The 24,999-nt window shown below is 41.6% G+C and overlaps 1 protein-coding gene across 1 annotated transcript; it reads right to left on the bottom strand.

The window, feature by feature from the left end:
- Positions 1-2,913: 2,913 nt before the first annotated feature.
- LOC311436142 (glycerol-3-phosphate acyltransferase 3-like) lies at positions 2,914-24,999 on the bottom strand (the record flags this gene model as incomplete). The annotated part of the gene is made up of 12 exons (XM_084517984.1): positions 2,914-3,028; positions 3,496-3,575; positions 4,749-4,877; positions 5,343-5,428; positions 5,753-5,808; positions 8,817-8,932; positions 9,220-9,313; positions 10,229-10,318; positions 11,129-11,203; positions 11,741-12,011; positions 13,563-13,635; positions 24,850-24,999. The coding sequence occupies 12 exons, from the start codon at positions 24,997-24,999 to the stop codon at positions 2,914-2,916; spliced, it is 1,335 nt and encodes a 444-aa protein (XP_084374110.1).

Below are 24,999 nucleotides of genomic sequence, written 5' to 3'. Positions count from 1 at the left end.
AGAGGCCACCCAATGTAAAGTTGATTGGTTAAGGAGGTGAAGGGCAAATACATTAAATTCTACTGCTGCTATTTTGTGCTTCTGAGGAAGACATAGCTGTAGACTTCTCCAAGGTGATGATCCATCTTGTCTAAGTATCTTTTTTTTTTTTTTTCTAACTTGTACAAGATAACTTACAATGACATTTTTTGAATGCCTGATCCACTGAAAAAAATTCTCTCTTCCGTCTAGACCTATCATTTGGCACAGTTAACCACAAGGCCCTGCTCTATCTGCTTGTGCATAAATATGGAATAAACAAGGACCTCAAACAATTTCAAGCCTGGTTCCTGGGAGACTGGCAGATGAAAAGGAAGTAACACAAACATGAGTTCTTTCAATGAAAGATCAGCATTTCTTAGGAAGTAAACTGCAGTTCACCAACTTCCCACTCACAAATTATCATGAGAACATGATCTTTTATTGCTAGCTTGTCCTCCTGCTGGAGAAGGAGAACATACTTATCCTTGGTCATTGGGAAAACGACCAGCTCCTCCACAATGTCAGCACTCTGAGGGCAGTATACAACCTCAGCTAAAAGCATTTGCCAAAAGCCACTGCTGATAAATGCAAGTGAAATACAGATCATGCACAGAGTAGCAAGAGGAAAGAAAGGGGTAGATAAAGGGTAGGTTAAAAAAACACCACTAAAAGACCAAACATTTCTGCAAAGCAGGGTGAGACAAAGCAATCTCTATTTGAAATCAGGCTGGTATTTTTACCAGCAGGTAAACAAGCACACTTCATTGACAAGTCATTGGGTTCATCATTTGCTTGAAATGTCACCTTTCTGTATAAAAGTACCTACTTGTCAGAGTTCTTAGCTTCTTTTGTCAAGACAGCCAAAAGATGGCAGAGAAAACAGACACACACAGCAACTGAGCCCACTCTTCCCACAGCGGAACAAGAGACACGTAGTACTTGCAGGTTCAGAAGTCCAAGACAAGTAATAATGATAACAAGGATCACACATCCGAAAACTCTTCTCTTGGTAAACTGGGGAAGCACTGAGGACAGGAAGAGAGACATGTCATCAGCTCCTAACATCTTGCAAAGCCAAGCCCAACTGAGAAACATCCTTTTCCAGCAGTTCTTCCTGGTCTCCTCATCTCTCCCCACTTTTCATCTGTAGTCTTTCATCTTCCATCACTGAGCAGGATGAAGGAACATGGTAGTGTGGAAAGGATGCTCCCAACACTTGTCTTAAACCGTCACATACAACTTGTATCTCCGTTAAGCACCATTCATATAGAAGTATTTCCAGCTGTAATCTCTGACACACTGAAGAAATAGTTACATGGATAGTTCATTACAGCATTTAGGAGTTTTATGCCAGGAAACTAAGATAAAAACCTTAATAGATAATGGAAGCACAGCTTCCTACAGACAGGAAGGAGCAAACCTCTTTCCTGGTAGGAAAGCCTGACACAATTTTCTTCTGCAGACATGCTGCTAGCACTCTTCCTACCTGGTTGGCTAATACCTTTTTAAACTGGCTGTTTCTCCTGCTGTTTATACACAGTATTGAAGCTAGAACCAACTGACCCATAGAGAGTATTCATGTACTTATAGAAACTAAAGCCTGGGATGATACATCAGACCAGACCGCATAAGAGCAGAAGTTCTCTTCTACTTGCTGTATCATGCAGCCATAGGAGAGTTACCACCTCCTTCAGCAGTCCCCAAACATACATACTAGTTTTTAACACCTAAGCCCTAAGCTCTCCATGGCTGGGCAGTACTAAATCTGTGCATGTGTATTTGTGATCCTCTGTCTCTGCTGAGACCTCACGCAATGGGCTGCTGTAATGTAAACCTTATTTACTATCCTTACTGGCTCGTGTCTTAAAGCAGCTTCAGCAAAGTAACACCAATTTGTGTGTGCTTTCTAAGTGACATTCAGATCACAGGAATATATACATCTCTGATTCTTTAAGTATACTCAGTGTTTATTTCTGGATGGTAGGCTTGTGACAGCAATCAGCAGCCTTCACATCAAATGGTAACACAAGCCAGTGGCTGTCCAGCAATAATTACAACAGAGCATAACAGAAGCCATGACATGGGTTTTCTTTAATTTGCACAATGCATGCAAACGGACACAAAAAGGGATATAGCAAAGTCACTAAATATATATTTAAAATTATGATATATTTTCCTAGGTCATTCTCCTTGACTTTCACTAATTTATCCCTTTGTCACACAACCAGGCATCTGGGACATGTTGCTAATTGCTGCTGTTCTGCTGCTGATCAGTGGGACCCTGGAAATCTTCCTGCCTGGTAATGCCTTGTCTTGGGACATTGAGAGTAAGGTCAGCAACTGCCTCTTTCCCTCAGACATCCAACTCTTCACCTCCAACTTGCAATTCTCAAAACGTTTTCTTGAATTTCTCTGTGCCTCCTCATATAAAAGGTGTATCTCTACAGCAACACAGTGCCTGCAGCTCACAGGAAAACAGCTAAAACAGCTCACCCATACAGTCTGGGAAGACAGATATGTTTTATTAAAAGTTAAGAAATTAACAGGTAAGTCTTCAGGGTAACTCAAAGATTTCTTAAAATGGCATTTTAATTAACCTAAGTAATTTTATTACCAATTCTTCTCACTCATCATTGCACAGAATTTCTCAAATATGTCATAAATGTTCCTATTTTTAAATTGACGGCTTTGTTTAAAAAAAAAAAAAATACTATCTCTTCATGGCTTCCCTGCTGCATTATATGCAAAATAACTTATAGGGACAGCAGGAAAGGATGTGGGTTTTAATATTAAAAAAAAAAAAAAAAGAAAAGAAAAAAAAAAGCCCATTTTCTTTGTAGTTAAGTCTTGTCAAAAAAAAAAAAAAAAAAAAAGAGATAAAATAAATACCATTTAATAAACATTTCCATTTCCCAGAGATCCATTTTCTGTTACTATCTGGCAATATTTTTTCTGTTGCTCTTCTTTGAAAGACTCTTTGACCTTTTTTCTTTTCAGTCCTCCATCCCTGAAAGATACAGATAAGAAATTGTCCTGAGTTCACTTCAGAGGCAGAAAAATGTTATAATATTTATATGGCATAGTCACAGCAACTTTTACTCTAAATGCTGGCTTTTGCAATGCAACACAAATGATCAGTACTGCCAAAATCTATCATGCAATATATAAACAACAGCCTTCCTTTAATCCAGGGCATAACGGGCAAAATATTTATTTTCACCAAATTGTGCCTGCTGGCTGGATCCACCTGTCAGCTCTGTTTCTCTTTCTATACTAAATCCACTTATTCTAGTAGAGCTGTTAACAGAATAAGGTACTATTATCTTAGTCTGAGTCAGTAAGGGTAATGGACTACAGTCAAAGAAAAAAAAAAAAAAAAAGGGGAAGAAATTTTAAAAGGTTTAAGTTTTAGATTAAAAAACACCTAGATATGTTTTTAACTCCACTTCAAAGGTGTTCAAAGTTTCCTCATACCAAGGAAGTATAGACATTCCTCCTCGAGCAGCGATGACAGCCTTGACTCTGTTGGCGAAGTGAATGGCATCTTCTTCTTCCTAAAAAAGACATCAATGATTTGCTGTGCAACTTTCTCACTTAAGTAGGCGCCTTTTGTCAGAAAGCTGACACTTTTGTTTATGCCACAAGACAAACGGGTGCTGCAGTAATATTCCAGTTGATCCTGAGGAATGCCACCTGGCAAGTTGGCACACTGAGTCTGTCATGTTCAGTGCCAAGAAGAACCAAGTGTGAGGCTCTGTGGTTTCCGTGGCAATCCAAAGTAACACACAGAGCGAGGTCACAGGTCTGGCCAGAGCAGGGGATGTATCTGCACCCAGGACCACAGCATCGGTCTAACCCCAAGAAGCTGCTAACACATTGACAAAATCACCTCAGAGGAGACGGGGTGCCTTCAATAGAGCTGGGGCTGGGTGCATTCAGTGCCAGTGTATTATCATGGTTCTGCAAGGGTCTGTTTGCCTGAACTGCAGAGGACTCTGAAGATGCATTACAGCAGCCTCCCTGCCAGGACGAGGGCAGGGCAAGGGGTGGGGTAGGCAGTAGCAGAATGCACACTGCTGCAGTAAAGGTCTTAGCTGTCAGCTTCAGGTTGGTGCCCAGAGCTGATATACCCCTGTTATATGGCTTGCTCTGCTGTTTCAGGTGTCCCACAGGATCTCATTATGAAAAAAACAAACAAACAAACAAACAAACAAAAAAAAAAACAACAAAAAAAACAGGGAACAGAAATGACTGTAAAGAAGAAGCAAGCTAGAGAGGGGGTGCAAATCCTTCTTTTAAAGTTTTGCAAGCTTTGTAGTGTTAGCTGCACAAAGATAAGCTTTTTTTTTGCAGCCATCAGGTATGAATGGTGACTGTAATTCAGTTGTCCAGCTACAAGAACTCTGAGATATCTATTGCACAGATAAATTACTATGCTCTAGGAAGCTTACAGCCTTCACAGATATAAGCTTAATCTACTCCAAGAGCACACCATGAATCCTAGAGAAGGAAATACAGATTTGTATTAGGATGGCTTTCATTGTGCTAATAGGCCTTGCGCTCTGATTCCCAACCTTGGTTTAATTTTAGGACTACAGTGTCACTGCCTGGCCTTTTTCCATTAGATTGTCAATAATGATTTGCTAACATAATGTGAAAAACAATGCGGATTTCCTCTCAGAAACCTATGATGAGCATTTCCAAAACACACGCAAAAGCTTAAGTACCTCTTTGACCATTGGTGGCAGGTACCACACATTACAGACAATAGCCCAGCTGGTCATCACATTAAAAGTATAGGTCATCATGGAATACTTTGTGCTATTCCAGAATGCGTCTCCAAAGCGGGGGTCATACTGGAAGACAAGAAGAACAAGCATGTTCTGCCTTCTAACCGGTATGAAGAGATTTAAGGCGTATGCGCAGAAAGAATGTTAGGGGAAGAGGTAGAGTGACTGGGCTAAAGCTATTCTGAAAGCCTTGCAAGCATCAAGAGAATAGTGCAATTACTAGTATCATGCCTTTATCCCTCAAAAGCCAGTAGGCCTAGGACAAAAGGCCAGATAGAACTGCACAAGCAGCACAGCATTTCCAAATCTACTTTTCAGGTTGCTAAAGATGTTCAGCAAACTGTTTTCCATACTGCATTGGACTGCAAGACATTTTGCATCATGAAAAGATTCAGTTGTCTCAGGACTTGCTTAAGTGCCTTATTCCCACAAAACAAAACCCCTTTTAAGGTTTGCACACAAACAGCCTCTCTGACTTGAGAGCCATCTGCAAAAAGTCCTTCCGTGTTTGTGAAATTGCAAATACGTTACCTTGATTGCTACTGGATGGATGGTCCCTCCCACCTCAAAACTTCCCTTCTTAAACATCATAACTGATGTGTTGTTTACGCAGGTGCCTAGCCAGAATGGAAACATAGAGAAGGTATCAACAAATGAATCCTACACTACCTAAAGGAGACCTAAGTTGCTAGAGAGAAAGCACACTTTTGTTCAGCACCATAATCCTGGAGCCCATTCTCTCTTTCATTATGCTACACATAATGACAAATAGACTGCCATAGAACTATTGTAAAATATTTGAATCTGACTTCTCATATCTCATAAGAGCTAATTAATTCTACACACTAAAAATAGACATCTCAGTTATAAAGATTGGATATGACAAACTGCATTCAGTGTAAAGTGAGCAGGGCAAAAAAATCTATGCAGTTGTTTCCTACCTTCTGGAAAAATTAAAATGGGTAATTTGGCCTTATCTTCAATGTGTTCTCTAATTCTGTGGAGACAAAATAAAATTTTAGTGTATACTTCATTTTCATAGAAGACTTGCATTTGAATTTTGTTAAGAATCTAAACATTTGCCATCTTTCCATCATTTATCAGCAGTCCTGGCTCTCAGGGGAGGTCCCAGTCGACAACTGGTGGCTAGCAAATGTGACACTCATCTACAAGAAGGGCCAGAGGGTGGACTCAGGAAACTATAGGCCTGTTAGTTTGACTTGAGTACACAGGAAGCTCATGGAGCAGATTATCTTGAGTGTTATCATGTGGCACCTGCATGCCAACCAGGCGATCAGAGCCAGTCAGCATGGGTTTATGAAAGGCAGGTCCTGCTTGATGAACCTGATCTCCTTCTATCACAGTGGATGAAGGAAAGGCTGTGGATGTGGTCTACCTTGACTTCAGCAAGGCTTTTGACACCATTTCCCACAGAATTCTTCTGAAGAAACTGGCTGCTCTTGGCTTGGACTGGCACATGCTTCATTGGGTTATGAACTGACTGGGTAGCCAGGCCCAAAGAGTCATGGTGAATGGAGTCAAATCCAGTCAGAGGCCGGTCACTAGTGGCATCCCCCAGGGCTCAGTACTGGGGCCAGTTCTTTTTAATATCTTTATTGATGATCTGGATGAGGGTATCGAGTGCACCCTCAGTAAGTTTGCAGATGACACCAAGTTAGGTGCGTGTGTTGATCTGCTCGAGGGTAGGAAGGCTCTGCAGGAGGATCTGGATAGGCTGCACCGATGGGATGAGGTCAACTGTATGAGGTTCAACAAGGCCAAGTGCCAGGTCCTCCACCTGGGGCGCAATAACCCCAAGCAGAGCTACAGGCTGGGAGATGAGTGGTTGGAGAGCTGCCAGGCAGAGAAGGACCTGGGAGTGATGGTTGATAGTCGGCTGAATATGAGCCAGCAGTGTGCTCAGGTGGCCAAGAAGGCCAACAGCATCCTGGCTTGTATCAGAAACAGTGTGACCAGCAGGGCTAGGGAAGTGATTGTCCCCCTGTACTCAGCTCTGGTGAGGCCGCACCTGAAGTACTGTGTTCATTTCTGGGCCCCTCACTACAGGAAGGACATCGAGGTGATGGATTGTGTCCAGAGAAGGGCAACAAAGCTGGTCTGGAGAACAAGTCTTACGAGGAGCAGCTGAGGGAGCTGGGGTTGTTCAGCCTGGAGGAGTCTCGGGGCAACCTTATCGCTCTCTACAGGTACCTCAAAAGAGGCTGTACTGAGGTGTGGATTGGTCTACTCTCCCACATGCCCAGTGATAGGAAGAGGGGTAATGGGTGAAAGTTGTGCCAGAGGAGGCTTAGGTTGGATGTTAGGAAAAACTTCTTTACCAAAAGTGTTGTTATGCATTGGAATGGGCTGCCCAGGGAAGTGTTTGAGTCACCATCCCTGGAGGTCTTTAAAAGAAAGGTCCTTTAGATGATATGTGATATGTGATATGGTTTAGTGGAGGACTTGTTAGTGTTAGGTGAAAGGTTGGGCTAGGTAATCTTGGAGGTCTCTTCCAACCTAGCTGATTCTGTGATGTCTTACAGGTGAAGCTCTTGTTCAATAACTCTTTGCCAGTCAATGGTCTCAGCAAGGATTTATACTAGTTTCAGGCCTTGATTTTAGCGTTTTTCTCTTGCTAAATACATGTGTAGGTTTTTTATAAAACTGTACCCTCTACTTATGTATCACCATATTGACCCAATTAAAAGGAAGCCCAAGAATGGCTTCTTATGGCACGTTAAAATCTTAGACAGGTTCTAGCAATGAGCACAACCAAACCTTTTTATTCCCCCCCCCCTTTTTTTTTTTGACTAAAACACATGGAATATTTTAATGTTTAATTCTTTCCAGGTTCCTAGCATCAGATTTACATATATATAATGTTTCTCCACATCTAGAAAAGAGAAAGGCCACTGTTTTACTGCATTTTCTGCATCACTTAAGAACCACTTTTGTTAAAAAAAATAATTCACTAAGCAGATTAATGATGCAGATTAATCTGCTGGTTTTCAAGATATCTATGTGCATTTCCTATGAATCAAGAGCATACATTTCCTGTCCACTCTATGTTAAAACACATAAACAAAACATCAGCTTCCAAAAAAAAATAATCAGACATCATTCCAGTATAAGGGGACCAACTCCCTTTTAAGGACTAGCTGCCATAGATACTTGCTTCATGTTAGCTGCATTGCACCATATGTCATGATAATTTTGTGTGACTAAGAAGATTCTCTGTGAATACTTAAAAGGCTAACAACTGCTATACTGAGTCTTATCCTTCTCATGGCCTTCAAGTCCAATACACTGTCTCTGCCAGAAATCAGCACTGCAGGCCTTTAGAGAAGTACAGGCAACAAACACACATGAACACTTCTCCAGGATGCTCTTCCAGCTTCTACAAGCTAGGTGGTACCTGGATCTTTTTTTCTTTGCTTAATTCCTTCTTCAAATTTCCATACGTAAGACTGAAGAGGACGGAGGAAGTTGCTAATGGGCTGTCACTGGCTCCCTCAAATAGCCTGTTGATCTCCACAAGCAAACAGGTAAGCCTAAGCTTAAAGTTTCATATTGTTGGCAACTATCCCTTTATCCCATACTCATACCAGACAAAACCAGCTTTCTGATGCTCAGAGCTGATGAAAAAATATATCAGGGCAAGGCATGTTCTGGAAAGATGTGCTGTCAGAACTGCAATTTTGGTCCTGACATCCAGAATCATCACACTTGAAACTGAATGAGCAGGGTCCTGCCTGGGGCAGGAAGACGGATTGTACCAACATGAAAATTCCCAGATGTTACAGGGCAACCGATTGGAAATTCAGAAGAGGAACGCTACACACTGCACTTTCATTGATGGAGTAGTTTAAAACCTTACACAGACAACAATCTACAGCTGCCTGCCACAAAGAGATGCAAGGTCAGAACACTCTCAGCTCATGATGGGGCCTCAAAATTAATTACTAGACCTGACAGGACAATTAAGCAAACATCTCACTACCTTACTTTTTTCTCACCAGATGACGATCTTTCATTTCTGAACGTTCAAACAAAACATGCTGAGTGGTTTGCATGCAAGATTTCTGAATAAGTCCCAGAAGCCCTCCATGTACCTGGCCAACCTGCAAGCCAAAAAATAAAAGTCACTAGCAAAAACACACAGATATTTTCTTGAAAAAAAATCTAACTAAAGATGAACCAATTTCTGAGCTTGCACACAAATGATACCAATTCTCTTGGTCAGAAGTGTGCACACACCTACCTGTGTCTATTACATCACAGTCCTAAATGGGAGATTTCGAATGCTATAAAATCCCACTCTCTCTGCCAGTAAGCTCATCCTCTTGTCCAACACTGCATCTACGAGCATCTCAACATTACCGGTATTTACAAGCTCTCTTGTTCATACCAATGAATAGCATCCATCACTAGCCAGGATTAGAACATCTACTGGAGATGTGTGGTTAGCTACACAGATGCCTCCTTTCCGTGGTCTGTTTTTCCTGCAACAACAGGGAAAGTCTTATTTCGTGTTTATTCTCCAGACTGCAAGCCCCATCAGGTAATCTATCCAAGGAATGTACATCCACAAAAGAGACCCTCAGTGACAATAAAATGTCTTGCACATACCCTACCTGTACATTCATAGCAAGTGGAAGAACAAGATGATTTAAAATACTAATATTACTCTGAGGTGTGTTAAAACCTCTGGCTATCATTACAACAGCTAAGTCATCTTCCCCCATACTTCTGAGAGTCCCTTTGAATTTTACTAGTTTTCATCAAAATCAGTTTCCTTATATCCGAGAATATGCAACATCACTGGAAAAGGCATTTTAAATGCATACATGAACATTCACAGAGGAACATATCGAAGACTTCTTGGACACTAAAACTTTCAAGTCAAAAAAAAAAAAAAAAAAAAAAAAAAGGATGGCTTTGGTTCCTCTCTGAAATACCAACAAAAAATATTTCAGAGGGCTCCATTGCATAAATCTCAACAACTCAGCAAGCATATTAGAAAAAAAATATTACTAAATTACCATCCATAAGTTACTACAGATGAGTGTGAAGACTTAGTCTCCAAACAGATCAGCTAGTAGAATGACTGAACGTTTTACAGTGATGTTTTTCTATGCAATTACATGTTAATAAGAAATAGAGAAAAACACCTATTTCTATAGTGAAGAATAGAGCACTAGTCCACCTTTGTGTACCCTGCCAATACACAACAGAAAGCATAGCAGAGCACACAAACTTCTTCACTGAAATCAAGACAGACAGAGCCTAGATGACCTACAGAAGCTCTATGATCCAAGTAGCAGTGTAATAATGGAATAAAAATCTTTCTCTGACACTGGAGACATCCAGTACTGTACAAAATGCCTAACAAGCAAGAGCAGAGTTGAACCACTTACCTGTTGTGGAATTGAACAAGACCACTCAGACATCGGATACCTAACGCAGCACACGTCATCTGAACCTGGTTGCTCAGCCAGCACTTAACCCTAGAAGAAAGGAAGCTGTACGTACATTTCTAGTTCTGTGTAGTCACTCATAGAGCATTATAATGCAAACTTTCCAACTTGCTCTCAATTGCCATTATTACAAAGACCACGCTAAGAGGATTTATTACACTAACATCACCACATAGGAGGAGATTACTAGTTATCAGAAGAGTTGTCAGTCCATTCTTCTACTCAGATCTGTTCTAAAAGGACCAGATTCAGAGGAGAAGACATTATGAGATTATAGATGGGGTTTTGTTTTATAGGTTTTCTCTGAAAGCTACTGCTATTGATTCATGTATTAACATTAATTAAATATAAAAACCTTTAGCTATTGAATCCCATTTAAGTTGCTTGCACTGACAGGACATAACTTTATCAGAGTCTCTATGCAGAATTGCTCATGGTAGATAATTAACTCGCCCTGTTCTTCAAAAGACGTTTAGATGTAGAGCTTAGGGATATGGTTTAGTGGAGGGCTGTTAGCGTTAGGTCAGAGGTTGGACTCGATGATCTTGAGGTCTCTTCCAACCTAGAAAATTCTGTGATTCTGTGATTCTGTGAAGTAAAACATCCCTTTATTCACTGTTCTAAATGGACTCTCAGCAGTACCTTCCTGGGTTACATTACATGTCTGCTTTCAGGTGCCATTGCTGTACTTCTCACACAAAATGCTCCATGGCTTAACAGTAGACTAAAATCACCCCACAATTGTACATATTAATCTTCCAAATTCAAGTACACTTATGTTCCAATGCCCTAAAATTCAGCTCCTTGGAGAAATGGAAAGAGCCCTCAGCAAACACCTACCTGCCATTTGGAAACTGTCCTACTACTGTGTTTGCAGAGATCAGCAAGAGGATGCTGAAGAAAGCCAAGCAGATGCTACAAAACAAAATAATCATTGATAAGAAGCAAAATGGTAAATGTAATCTTAACCTTCTAACTCTGTGATTCCTTTATAGGATGTTTCTCTCCACCATACATAGCAACAAATTAGCAATAGAAAGCAGTTAAGGCCAATGGGATATGAGCATGGCTTTTCATTCAGTTACTCCTCCACTGAGTACAAGATCTTGTACTGCCCAGTGCCAACCTTCCAAAAAGAACTAAGCCTTGATCTCAAGCCATCTGGTGGTAAAGAACCCATCACAGGAGTTCAGCGTACAATCTTCCTCTCTTATTCAGACAGGTAAAGTCAATGAATATAGACATTTGCATGCTAATAAAAAATACAGAACATAAGAAACATACATCTTCAGCACTTTTTTTGTTTTCCTCTGGGAGGTTTTGATGGCATCCTGGAAAAAAAAGTCTTGCTACATTCTCATTTCTGCACTAGTCAATAGTACATAATGTTACAACATCCATAAAAAGTGGCATTAAAAAAAAAAAAATCCCAGGAAATTACATCTGGCTCACCGAAAAGGCATCAGGAGACAGTACCGAATCAGGATCCCAATGATCCACACAACAGTCAGTTGCCAGCTGACACAGTGAAAGTTGGCATTGGTTCTGCTGAGGAGATTCCAGGACAGCAGCTCCTCTGAGGAGAAGCGCCGTGTGACTTCATCTTCTGCCACTGCCTCACATGCCTTCTTGGCAAAGTACATAACGTCCCCAAGGTGGAAGTATTCCCTGTGGTGGCCAGCCATCTCCTTTTCCATGGATGTTTCCTCTCTCTGGATGATCCCTTTGTAGCAAGAAACAAAGAAAGAAAAACAACAAGGCAACTACATGAGGAAATGAGTGTTCCTTCCCCTTAGTAAAAAAACTGAAATGATCGTGATTTTTAGACCTGACTCTCCTACCACTCTAAGCATTGTAATTGCATTGGTAGGCTTTGCTTATGTACTGGCATTTAATTCTACAAGTTACTTCTCTAATCCTATGCCATATCATACTAAACCACTAAGATGTTGAAGAAAGGAGACAAGTGTTCAGAGTGAGCTGCAAATAAAAGCCTGAGCACAACATCTACTTCACTGTCATTTATCAAACAACTGAAGTACACACAGTTCAAAATGTCAATAGATTTGTTGAATGAATGTCAACTGCCAAGATTACAGATCCCTCCTCTTGTCTTGACCCAAAGCCAGACAGTGTTAAAATTGTTATTTTTCTTGCTGATGGCACATAGTTTCACTTTTTCCATACTATCTTCCCAGCTGTAATAAACATCTTCCTCTGTTTTTTTTTCTCAGAGACATCTCCTCCCCATCCCCTCTCCTTTAAGGGTTGTCTCAGTACCAAGAAACATGAAAGCATCTAGATTTTTTACAGAGTTATACACAGAGTGACATGAAAACACTGCAGAAGAAGAAGGAAAAATTTATGTTTCATATCTGTAAAATTAACACCTCAAAGGACAGCCACACAGCAAAGTCTCAGTGATGATTGCTGAGGTCAGAGATCAGATTCCTACCTGCCTGGTTAAAATTACTAGAATTGCATTGTTTCATGTCAGCTAATACTTGGTACTTTTTTTTTTCTTTGGTTGGTTTCACCTTTTGATTTTAAACGGGGAGCATTAAATATGCATTATTGAAAATTAATTTAAAGTGCCTTAATCAGCATGCTACTAATAGATCAGAATCTCAAAACTTCCTCTAGTTACTCTTCAGTCAAACCTCCAATGCACAGGAAATCATCAGTCCTGAAAGTCACTAGTTCAGAAACCAAATAGTCTGTGTGACTAAACAAGAAATAAAAGGAGGGAAGAGAAAAAAAAATTACTGTCTCAAATTCTATCCCTGTGCCTAAAGAAGAGTGCAAACTGTCTGTGATCCATGAGATGGTGTAGCTGCTTTACTTGAGACTTGATCTTTTGCATGCTGGGAAGTACAAGAAGCAAGAGAAAACCCATAAAGAGCAACATCACGTGCAAAAAATTCTCACTCCTGATCTTGTGCAGACTGAACTGACGGCGTCAGAAAGTACAAAATACACATGGGCCAGCTTCCCAAAAGCTTATCAGCAATACCTTTCTCTACTTACACTGGTCTCTTGAATGCCTTTTATTCAGAAGGCTCAATCATTCATAGCTATCTTGCCTGTAATGTACTTAAGGTCTCTTTTGTTGGTTTACAAAAACAGCAATTACTTGCTCATTGAACTCTTTATCAACTTTTTTTTTTCTTAATACCAGATGCAATTTATATACCTGCTCACTTTTTCCTGGGTAAGATATTAAAGCATCTGCCCTTATACAAGATGAATAGTGCTGTGTCACCTTCATTCTTACCATTGGAGATTAAATTTTCAAGTGCCAGCGCCTTCTGCATTTTTACTCCCTTCTCAATCTGCAGGGTGGCCCACTGTTCCCAAAACAAGAAAAGTAGATGTTGATGGTTTTCATTTTTGTCATTTCCAGGTAGTCTGTAATGTCCCTATGTGAATTGTCTAAGCTTCCTTTATTGAAGCTAGGTCTCATGTATTTCAAAATTGAGCCCGAAGGCTGTCTTGAACACCTCCTTTTTCATTTGTTACACTGATTACCTGTAGCCATTGTCGTGAAAGATCATTTGGTTCAAACTCATTTTCAAGAGACTGACAATTTTATTTTTTCTTCAACCAAATTACTGAGCTATCTACGGGACTCTGTGAAGTCAACAAGTCCCAAACTCTCTCTTCCCTAGTCAGCTTCAGGCAATACAGCGATGCACAATAATATCACTGACATTAGAGACATTCTGGAATAAAAGACCTGAAAAAGGATTTTAAAGAATAAAAGACATTATCTTATCCTGAGGACATCTGTGCCATTTGTGTTAACAGAAGGCAGTAGATGGATCATTTCTTATCCACAGCACTTCTGAAGCATTAGTTCTGGTAATCAGCTTTTACCCTTCTCTCACTTTACCTTTTTGAGAAAAAACGAATTTCTCCTCCCTGTGCAGACTGGCACTAAACTCAATTAGCAAGATCAAATATACCAATATGCCTACTTCTTAAAGCTTTACATTGGCACATAATGATTTCATAATACTTATATAGACATACAAATAGTAGCTCTCATCAGTACTAGATCCTCCTCTATTTAACTCAATATATTTGACCAAACAAAGAACTTAAGGTTCTCGTGTGTAGGCTGTGATCATCTTTAAGGCATCAATGATCCACTCAGCACATGTCCTCACCTGGTATGAATTCTTCCATCAGCAGGAGTCCAGCCTTCTACTTTGCGGTAGGCTCTTGCTGAACAGTTTATTTCCCATCTTACTTGCATGCATAACCATTTACCTCACCACACAGCTTGATCACAAAATTTTTATCACCTGGCACACCACTAACTTGCACGTGCCTTTAACTTCAACTACCTTCTTGCTACCCTCAAGTTTTGCATGGTCCCTATCAGCTCCTTCTGTAGCTATCAAAGTTAAACAAAATAATAATAATAATAAAAAAGGATAGTTTATGATGGTGTAAACAGGATGTTGTAGTTCCTTCAGTTGACATTTGTTACTGGCCATCTTAAAAACAAACAGACAAACCAAAAAAAAAAAAAACCAAAGCAAGGAAACCAAATAGGCACAGTGGTGTGATATTTGCAACTCCATAAAATCCATCTGATATAACACTACAGAAGATAAAATAAATTAAAATAAATTAAAATAAATAAAATAAAATAATTTATTTTAATTTAAAATAAAATAAAATAAAGACATTTGGCTTATCTATACTGGAACATTTTATTAAAACACAGCATAAATTTAAAACACAGCAGCTGTTCCAGAAAGCAGAAAACCAGTTTATCCCTGGGAAAGCTGAACTGGTACATTAACTGTCTCAACCTGTCACAATGCATGGTGAGTCACTCAGGAGTGGGGACCTGGGGGGGTGTCAAAAAAGCCTGTAGCCCACATACTGAGACATGAAAGAAGATTTGAAAGAAGATAGTGCACAGCAACAAGAAAGTTGTGATAAAAGTGAAGGTAGGCATGTGGCAAACTTAAGCCATTCATTAAATTCAAACTGGTACTGTTTAATATCTTTATCAGTGACGTAGATAGTGAGATTGAGTGCACCCTCAGCAAGTTTGCAGATGACACCCAGCTGAGTGGTTCAGTTTATACCCCAGAAGGAAGGGATGCCATCCAAAGGGACCTGGGCAAGCAAGAAAAGTGGGCCCGCATGAACCTAATGAGGTTCAACAAGTCCAAGTACAAGCACTTGGGTTGGGGTAATCCCAGACATGAGTACAGACTGGGAGAAGAACTCACGGAGAGCAGCCCTGCAGAGAGGGACTTGGGGATTCTGGTGGACAAAAAGCTGGACATGAGGCAGCAGTGCACACTTGCAGCCCAGAAGGCCAGCTGCATCCTGGGCTGCATCTGCCCCTCTGAGGCCTCACCTGGAGTACTGCGTCCAGATCTGGGGCCCCCAGCACAGGAAGGATGTGGGGCTGATACAGCGGGTCCAGAGGAGGGCTGCAAAGATGATTAAGGGGCTGGAGCACCTCTCCTGTGAAGAAAGGCTGAGAGAGCTGGGGGTGGTCAGCCTAAAGAAGAGAAGGCTTCGGAGAGACCTCATTGCAGCTTTTCAATACTTAAAGGGGGCTTACAAAAAAGATGAAGAACAACTTTTGTTAAGGGAGAATGGTTTTAAACTAAAAAAGGGGAGATTTAGATTAGAGGTTAGGAGGAAATTCTTCACTGTAAAGGTGTGAGACACTGGCACAGCCTTCCCAGAGAAGCTGTGGATGCTCCATCCCTGGAGGTGTTCAAGACCAGGTGGACATGGCCCTAGACAACCTACTCTAGTGGGTGGCACATCCCTGCCCACGACAGGAGGCTGGAACTGGGTGGTCTTTAAGGTCCTTCCAACCCAAGCCATTCTGTGATACGATTCTATGATACTCTGTTGCTGGTCCTCACCCCCTACCTGATATCCTGAAGGATAGCTCTAAGGCACGAGAGACAAAATAAAAATAAGTCACCTAAGCTTTGCAAATAAAGCCCCTTGCCTCACTTTCTGTCTTTTGTTTTCCTCAGCTTGCCCACAATGCTCCTACATGAACAGGCACCTGTCAGTTGGTAAGCATTTCCAGAAATCAGCTTGCTCATACTGTCTTAAGGGATTCTGAATACCTCAGGGCATCTGCCTTTTGATTCCCAAGTAGAAGAGGGGTGATAATCACTGACCAAAGTGACTCACAAAATCATATTAACAAAGTCAAACGAACAAGATAAGTAAAAAATGAACAAAAATTGGAAACATTGACTAGAAAAGTAAAAAATCCTACTACTATTACCTAGTACCTCACAGCAGAGACAGTGGGATAAAAGTGGCACTCTGAAATTAAGCAGGCAACTAAGGCCACAGAGGGAGAGGACAAGGTAGACAAGGAAGAGCTTTCCAGTAGAGGAATGCTTGGAAAGCAGCTGTCTGAGATAACATACAACAGGTCTACAAAACCTAGATCAGTGCAGAGCTGGCGCTTAAGATGCAGTAATACATTTTTCCTCTACTACAATAATGGAGGAATATCATATGAAAGTACAGGGCAGGGGATATGAAAAGCAACAATGTAGTACATTTCCACAAAACACACAGCAAAGCAGTGGAGTTCATTGCCCAGAACATATTGCCAGAGATCTACTGAAAATGGTTCAAGGAGCAGTAAGTAAGGGTTCAATTTACAGTAAGACACGGACTAAAACCATCATCACAGAATCACAGAATCACAGAATTTCTAGGTTGGAAGAGACCTCAAGCTCATCGAGTCCAACCTCTGACCTAATGCTAACAGTCCCCACTAAACCATATCCCTAAGCTCTACATCTAAACGTCTTTTGAAGACTTCCAGGGATGGTGACTCAACCACTTCCCTGGGCAGCCTGTTCCAGTGTCTAACAACCCTTTCGGTAAAGAAGTTCTTCCTAAGATCCAACCTAAAACTCCCCTGGCGCAACTTTAGCCCATTCCCCCTCGTCCTGTCACCAGGCACGTGGGAGAACAGACCAACCCCCACCTCACTACAGCCTCCTTTAAGGTATCTGTAAAGAGCAATAAGGTCGCCCCGGAGCCTCCTCTTCTCCAGGCTGAACAAGCCCAGCTCCCTCAGCCGCTCCTCGTAGGACTTGTTCTCCAGACCCCTCACCAGCTTCGTTGCCCTTCTCTGGACCCGCTCAAGCACCTCCATGTCCTTCTTGTAGCGAGGGGCCCAAAACTGAACACAGTACTTCAGGTGCGGCCTCACCAGAGCCAAGTACAGGGGGACGATCACCTCCCTAGCCCTGCTGGTCACACTGTTTCTGATACAAGCCAGGATGCTGTTGGCCTTCTTGGCCACCTGAGCACACTGCTGGCTCATATTCAGCCGACTATCAACCATCACTCCCAGGTCCTTCTCTGCCTGGCAGCTCTCCAACCACTCATCTCCCAGCCTGTAGCTCTGCTTGGGGTTATTGCGCCCCAGGTGGAGGACCCGGCACTTGGCCTTGTTGAACTTCATGCAGTTGACCTCAGCCCATTGGTGCAGCCTATCCAGATCCTCCTGCAGAGCTTTCCTACCCTCGAGCAGATCGACACATGCGCATAGCTTGGAGTCATCTGCAAACTTACTGAGGGTGCACTCGATGCCCTTGTCCAGATCCTTGATGAAGATATTAAAGAGGACCGGCCCCAGCACCGAACCCTGGGGAACGCCACTAGTGACTGGCCTCCAACTGGACTTGACTCCATTCACCATGACTCTTTGGGCCCGGCTATCCAGCCAGTTTCTAAGCCAACAAAGCATGTGCCAGTCCTAGCCAAGAGCAGCCAGTTTCTTGAGGAGAATGCTGTGGGAAGACGGTGTCAAAAGCCTTGCTGAAGTCAAGGTAGACCGCATCCACAGCCTTTCCCTTGTCCACCCAGCGAGTCACTTTGTCATAGAAGAAGATCAGGTTCGTCAAGCAGGACCTGCCTTTCATAAACCCATGCTGACTGGGCCTGATCGCCTGCTTGCCCTGCAAGTGCCGCATGATGACTCTCAAGAGGATCTGCTCCATGAGCTTCCCTGGTACTGAGGTCAAACTGACAGGCCTGTAGTTTCCCGGGTCTGCCCTCCGGCCCTTCTTGTAGATGGGCGTCACATTTGCTAGCCGCCAGTCAACTGGGACCTCCCCCGATAGCCAGGACTGCTAATAAATGATGGATAGTGGCTTGGCCAGCTCCTCTGTCAGTTCTCTCAGTACCCTTGGGTGGATCCCATCCGGCCCCATCGATTTGTGCACATCCAAGTGCCATACCAGGTCACCAACCAGTTCTTCATGGATAGTGAGGGCCACATCCTGCTCCCCATCCCCTTCCACCAGCTCAGGGTACTGGGTATCCAGAGAACAACCGGTATTGCCGCTAAAGACTGAGGCAAAGAAGGCATTGAGCACCTCCGCCTTTTCCTCATCTCTTGTAACTAAGTTTCCCCCCGCATCCAGTAAAGGATGGAGATTCTCCTTAGTCCTCCTTTTTGTGTTGATGTATTTATAAAAACATTTTTTGTTATCTTTAATGGCAGTAGCCAGATTGAGCTCCAGATGAGCTTTGGCCTTCCTAATCTTGTCCCTGCACAGCCTCGCTACATCCTTAAAGTCCTCCCTAGTGGCCTACCCACTTTTCCAAAGATTATAAACCCTCTTTTTCCTCCTAAGCTCAAGCCATAATTCTCTGTTGAGCCAGGCTGGTCTTCTTCCCCGCTGGCTCGTCTTTGGGCACGTGGGGACAGACTGCTCCTGTGCCATTAAGATTTCCCTCTTGAAGAGCGCCCAGCCTTCCTGGACCCCTCTGCCCTTCAGAACCGCCTCCCAAGGGACTCCACCAACTAGTGTCCTGAGCAGCTCAAAGTCAGCCGTCCGAAAGTCCAATACAGCGGTTTTACTGGTCCCCTTCCTGGCCTCGCCAAGAATAGTGAACTCCACCATTTCATGGTCACTCTGCTCAAGACAGCTCCCGACAATCACATCCTCCACCAGTCCTTCTCTGTTTGTGAAGAGAAGGTCTAGCGGGGCACCACCCCTGGTAGGTTCACTAACCAGCTGCGTCAGGAAGCTATCTTCCACGCTCTCCAGAAACCTCCTAGACTGCTTTCTCAGGGCTGTGTTGTGCTTCCAGGATATGTCAGGGAAGTTGAAGTCCCCCACGAGTACAAGAGCTGATGATTTCGCAACTTCTGTCAGCTGCCTGTAGAATTCCTCATCCGTCTCCTCATCCTGGTTCGGCGGTCTATAGCAGACCCCGACCAGGACACTAGCCTTGTTGTCCCTGCTGATCCTAACCCAAAGGGACTCGACCTTGTCATTCCCAGCCTCGAGTTCTACAGCATCGAAAGACTCTCTAATATAGAGAGCCACACCACCACCCCTTCTGTGCTGCCTGTCCCTTCTGAAGAGCTTATAGCCAGGCATTGCAGCACTCCAGTCATGAGACTGGTCCCACCACGTCTCCGTGATGGCAACCAAGTTGTAGCCTGGGTGCTGCACGATGGCTTCCAGCTCCTCCTGTTTGTTACCCATGCTGCGTGCATTGGTGTAGATGCACTTCAGCTGGGCCATTACCTTATCCTCCAGCCTTGCCATTGTTCCCCCTGGCACAGCCCCAACAATCCTTGCTTTAGCCCCATCCCCCTTCTTACCTAGTTTAAAGCCCTTCTTACCTAGTTTAAAGGGACATAAATCATGGGACATAAAACATAGTTAGTCACCTCTACTAACTCATGAATCAGAACAAGAGGCTGAAGCAACGACCAGTAGGGAGAGTGATCCTGGCAATACAGCTGTACACTCACCCAGCTCTTAGGCTTTTCATCAAGCACAGGAGCTGTCTCCTGCCAAAGCAAGGCTAGATCAAACTTAGATCAAAAATTCTAGATCAAACTTTGGACTGATTCAGCAGCGTAGTTCCCATATTATTCTGCATTTTGTGACATCTGTATGCTTCACTTGTTTTTGAATATGAAATAAAGCTTTTTGATTGCCCTTGTTTTGTACAGTATTGAGACAGAACTGTCTGGCTGGTCTTTGTTGCAAAACTGTAATGAAAGGCTGTTTCAAATACCTTACAAAACCATGGGTGTTGCAACTAACACAGAACTTAAGAGCTGAATGGAGCAACCTCATTCCTAAGTTTGCTGACTGAAAGACAACCCAGGAAGCAGGCTTTCTTTCCTCCCACTTCTCAGCTGATGAGGACCCAAGAAGCCCAAACATCCTTGCAGGTGATCCCAGCTGGAATTCTGAAGACTCCAACAGTCCGTGGGAGGCTCTGTCATTACCTTCTGAACAAAATGTGCATGAATAATAGTACATGATATTAATTACTCCCTTCATGGTACATAACATTGTAAGTTACACAATATGGAATGATAATTTTTAAAGTTTTCATTTCTTCTTCTTCTTTTTTTTTTTTTTTTTTTTCTCTCTTTTTCTTTTTAAGTACAGCTTGGTGTGTTGTTCTGTACTCACTTTTTCTGTATTGCGTAATAATTCATTTCTGCCTCTTTTTCTTTCCATTCCCATGTTTTACTACCTCTTCTCCTGTGTCCTCTCAAAACCTTTTTCTAATCACTCACCACACTGGGTCTTTCAGTTCTCTTCTTAGCTGTGTTCTCATGGGTAACAAAGGCACAGTGTTTAACTTGGGGTGATTACTCCACATTCTGATATAATTCCCAAGAGAAAGTCAGTGAGTTTCCAGTGCCAGATAAAATCACCAGCTGTGATCAAGCACTTGAGATTTTTTCATCTAGCTTCCCAGTCTAGCCTCTCTTCACTGTACATGTGTTCATGTTCTAGCTGAGAACAAGAACCCAGATGATCGCTGTGCACTACATGGCAGGGCTGATGAAGATGTGCAGACAGGGACTCTCCACATTCAGGTGTGGAAAAGCACTCATGACTCTTCTGGCTGCCCTTCAAAAGGCCAATGAAATAGGTTGAGAAAAGGCTCAGGCATTTGTCTGGAGTAAAAACAAAACTATCATTTCTTTGTTATGTGATGCAGTGGCTAGCCTGGGATAACCATGAATTTGAAAGCACAGAAGGGAGGTTCTTCTATTAACCTAAGGGTTGGCAATATCTGCTTGTGCTCCAGTTGGAGTTTACGCTGTATTAGCAGCCTCAAAGCATGGGTGAGCCCAATACTCAAGTAATACTCTGCGTAGCTGCTCAAAGAAGTATCCACCATATGAGCCAGCTAACGCCTTTCCTACAAATGACTGCTTCTCAAAGAACTGCAATTCTCCTGTTTCACACAGAACCTCAGGTCTCAAAAACACTCCAGAAGATCCTAGGGAAATGGAGCTACAGCTGTCTAACATGCTATTGCACTCTCCACACGACTGAGATCTCAGTGTGTTTATTTCATTCTAGCAAATAGATTTTTTGCAGCTGCAGCAGTAAAGAACCTGAACTACATTCTCAGCATAGCTTTGCTGCAATCATCATTACAGACAAGTAAATATAAAGTTTGGAAAAAATGTGTTATTTCACAAAGAAAAGCTTATGTGCCTATGGTAGAGAATGACCCTATTGGAAAGGATAACACTAACCATTTCAAATCCATTTTTAATGTTTTCAGAAATATCTTAAAGACAAATGAATGGTAATAGCAGCAATTATGGGCTACCAGTTAAACAACTGAAATATTACTGTTCTGGAGTTCTTTTTCTATTATGCTATCAATATGCTCGGGAAAACAGAAAGAAAATAAAATCAGGTCTTATTTTGGAAAAAGGTTTGTTTTGTTTCAAAGAAACAAATATCTAGATTTCTTGCTGGAGAAGAAGCAAAGGGTAAAAATTCAAGTCTCTCCAGACAGAATACAGAGCAAAGATACAAAATACATAGATTCTAGCATGCTCTTCTGTTTCAGTCATTGTTTTCATTTCTAAAGCACTTCAGTGAAGTTGGAAAAGGAAAAAGAGGTACCTCATCATATGTCAACATTACTCATAGCTTACAAACAGATCTGCAAACTTGAGCTCTCAGCAAATTCACTAAGGGCTACAGATACCTTGTCTTTGAAAATGCAGCTTTGGAAGAAATATTATTTGATATTCAAATCCTCGGTTTCCTTGTCTGCTCTTCTACTTTTCTCAAACTGCCAAAACCTGGAGGAAAACAAATCATGTTTTCCTTCTGTCTCCCAGCTTGTGTACTTATTTATATCTATACAAAGCAAATACAGTGTTCTCAGATGAGAAGTTTTCCATTCACTTCACCACTGAAGTGACATATAACAGACTGAATCAAATGCATGACAGTGGAGAATCCAGTCACAGTGTCCAAGTTTGGATTCCTTGGTAAACTACTAATCAGTTGTTAGGTACTCCCTAGAGCCCTGATATTCCTGGGATACAGTCATTACTGTGCTGATACATTCCTAGGTGCCTGGGCTAAGGACTTTTGGAGCAGCTATTCAGCAAGGCATCATGCTTCACCACTAGGGCTAGCAACAATTCCTGTGGATTGTTTTTGTGCATCACTTTCTGAGTAAGATCTCAGGCAAGCAGTTAATGCCATTGCTAGACACAGGACTTTCACAAGACTATCAGTCAAGCTCTCTGGAAGGAGCCCCAGGACTTCCAGAAGAGGCCCAGCACCTACACGCATAGGCTTGAACCCAGCACATCCCAGAGCAGCGTGAGCCGCAGTACGAGCAGAAGGAACCTAACCTTCCCTCTGTTCTCTCCCCTACTTCCCACCAAGATATATCTCAGCTACTCTGGTAGCATGAGAAGCTCTTTGCACAATTCCTCAGCAAAAAACAGCTGAAATGAATCAGAATATAAAAGCACAGGAAATTTCCCTTCTTTGCCTTCAGGACAGCAGGGAAACAACTCTCAAGCAAAGAACAAAACCAAAAAATGCCTACAAGGAACCAGCCTGAACCGCAGCACACTGAGTTGTACTCTGCCTGTTATCAGCTGTTGCAGAATTGGGAACTATACATAAGAGGATGTATTTGACTACAGAGTGATTAATTACTTTTTTTTTTCTCTCTTTCTCTCTCTTTGATAAATCAATCCTCAGCGTTGTTTAAGCAAGACTATCATGCTTGCAACCTGTTAGAAAAACTACGGATTATGACAAAAAGCATTTAATGCCCTTTCCAAAGAGAAGTGTCTTCCTACAATGAATGCCTGCCATGATGTGGCAAATTTCCTTTGTAAGTGGTAAAAGCACGGGGTAGGGGAAGGAAACAAAGCAAACAAACAAAAAAAAACAACACAAATTATTTCAGTATCTGCCAACTGCAGCAGCAGAGCTGTCCAATGAGCTCCTCAGGTTTGTGCCTGATGAATTCAATTCTACATACAAGTGACACAAGCCTTTTTTTCAGGGTACTAATAAGAGTTAAAATCAGCATAGCAATGGCTGATAAAAAAAAAAAAAAAAAAAAAAAAAAAAGCACATGAAAGCCTATATTACATACACCCCCTGCAGCCAGCCATTTCCCATTGATATCAACATCTGAATCAAGTATCAACATCTAAAGTTCACAATCATGTCTGCTATGCTAAATTCAAACAGCTGAAGCCAGCTCCTGCCATAGAGCTCTTAATCAGTACTAAAAAAGAGACAAAGCTATTTTAATAAGACAGAAAAAAAAATGGCAAGATAAGATGTATGTAATATTAATCATATCACATTGCCATGAACACATTCTGCTGCACAAATGCTCCAGCAGTCTAATAGCAATAATTTTTCTGCCATATGTAGAAGTATACTCACAAAAAACAGTTTTCTATCAGAAAAGACAAAGGTTATATATTGGAAAGCTGAAATGCTTTAGTGTTTAAAAAGATAAATTGACAGCACCTACTTTTTGCCAACTAATGGGCATAAAAAGTCAGACTTGAAAAATGACATGCAATCCTGGCTTATCAACATGCCCCAAAAACTTTCACTGTTATCAGCAGAATTAGGATCTTAGCCATGACCTGTTCATCTCTAGAAAAATTGCACTTTCAGAAGGTGGCATGTGTTCCTCAAGTCTTGTACAGCAGAATTCGTGACTGCTCCATCACACGAATTTATAAATGGAAGAAAAACAAGCACAGTCTGTATTCTTACCTAGAAGAATACTTATTCATGGTATATAACTGTAACTACCAAAACAAAACCATTAAGCTTACATCTACAATACATTTTTGTGTTACTTAAAAACTCTTGTAAACTAAAGCGTCATTTTATTGATACTTTACTTTCCTGAAGTATAGCATGAGGTATTCTAACCAGACTGAATTAGAAGCAATATAACATGGAATCTCTAACATAAGAAAACCTCAAACTGATTCCGGACTATAACACAGCATTTAACTAGATATCATTAAAGACAACATTTGTGTAACTTAAGAGCAGGAAAACAAACAAACAAACAAACAAAAAAACGCAAAAACAAAAACAAACACTTAAGTAAACATCTCAAAGTAAATGGAAACCTCCTTCATGAGTTTTATGGCATCTGAATCAAATAAACAGATTTTTTTTATTATTATTAAATATGTCCTGTAGTAAAGATGTAACTTTTTAACACAATTCTCAACTTACCTCTAATGTTTTTATTAAAATTTTCACATAGATGTGAGAAATCCCCAATGACACTCTAAACATGGAAGGCAACAGAACTAACACCACAAACAAAAACAGCCAAACTAACAAAATTTTGCCCTCTGCGAGGGCCTGTCTGTTTTCTTCCAT

This window comes from Aythya ferina, assembly GCF_964211825.1.
Source record: "Aythya ferina genome assembly, chromosome: 4".
In the NCBI taxonomy this organism is placed as follows: Eukaryota; Metazoa; Chordata; class Aves; order Anseriformes; family Anatidae; genus Aythya; species Aythya ferina.
The sequence above is the reverse complement of the archived record's forward strand: the minus strand, read 5'-3'. Positions and strand labels throughout refer to the sequence as shown.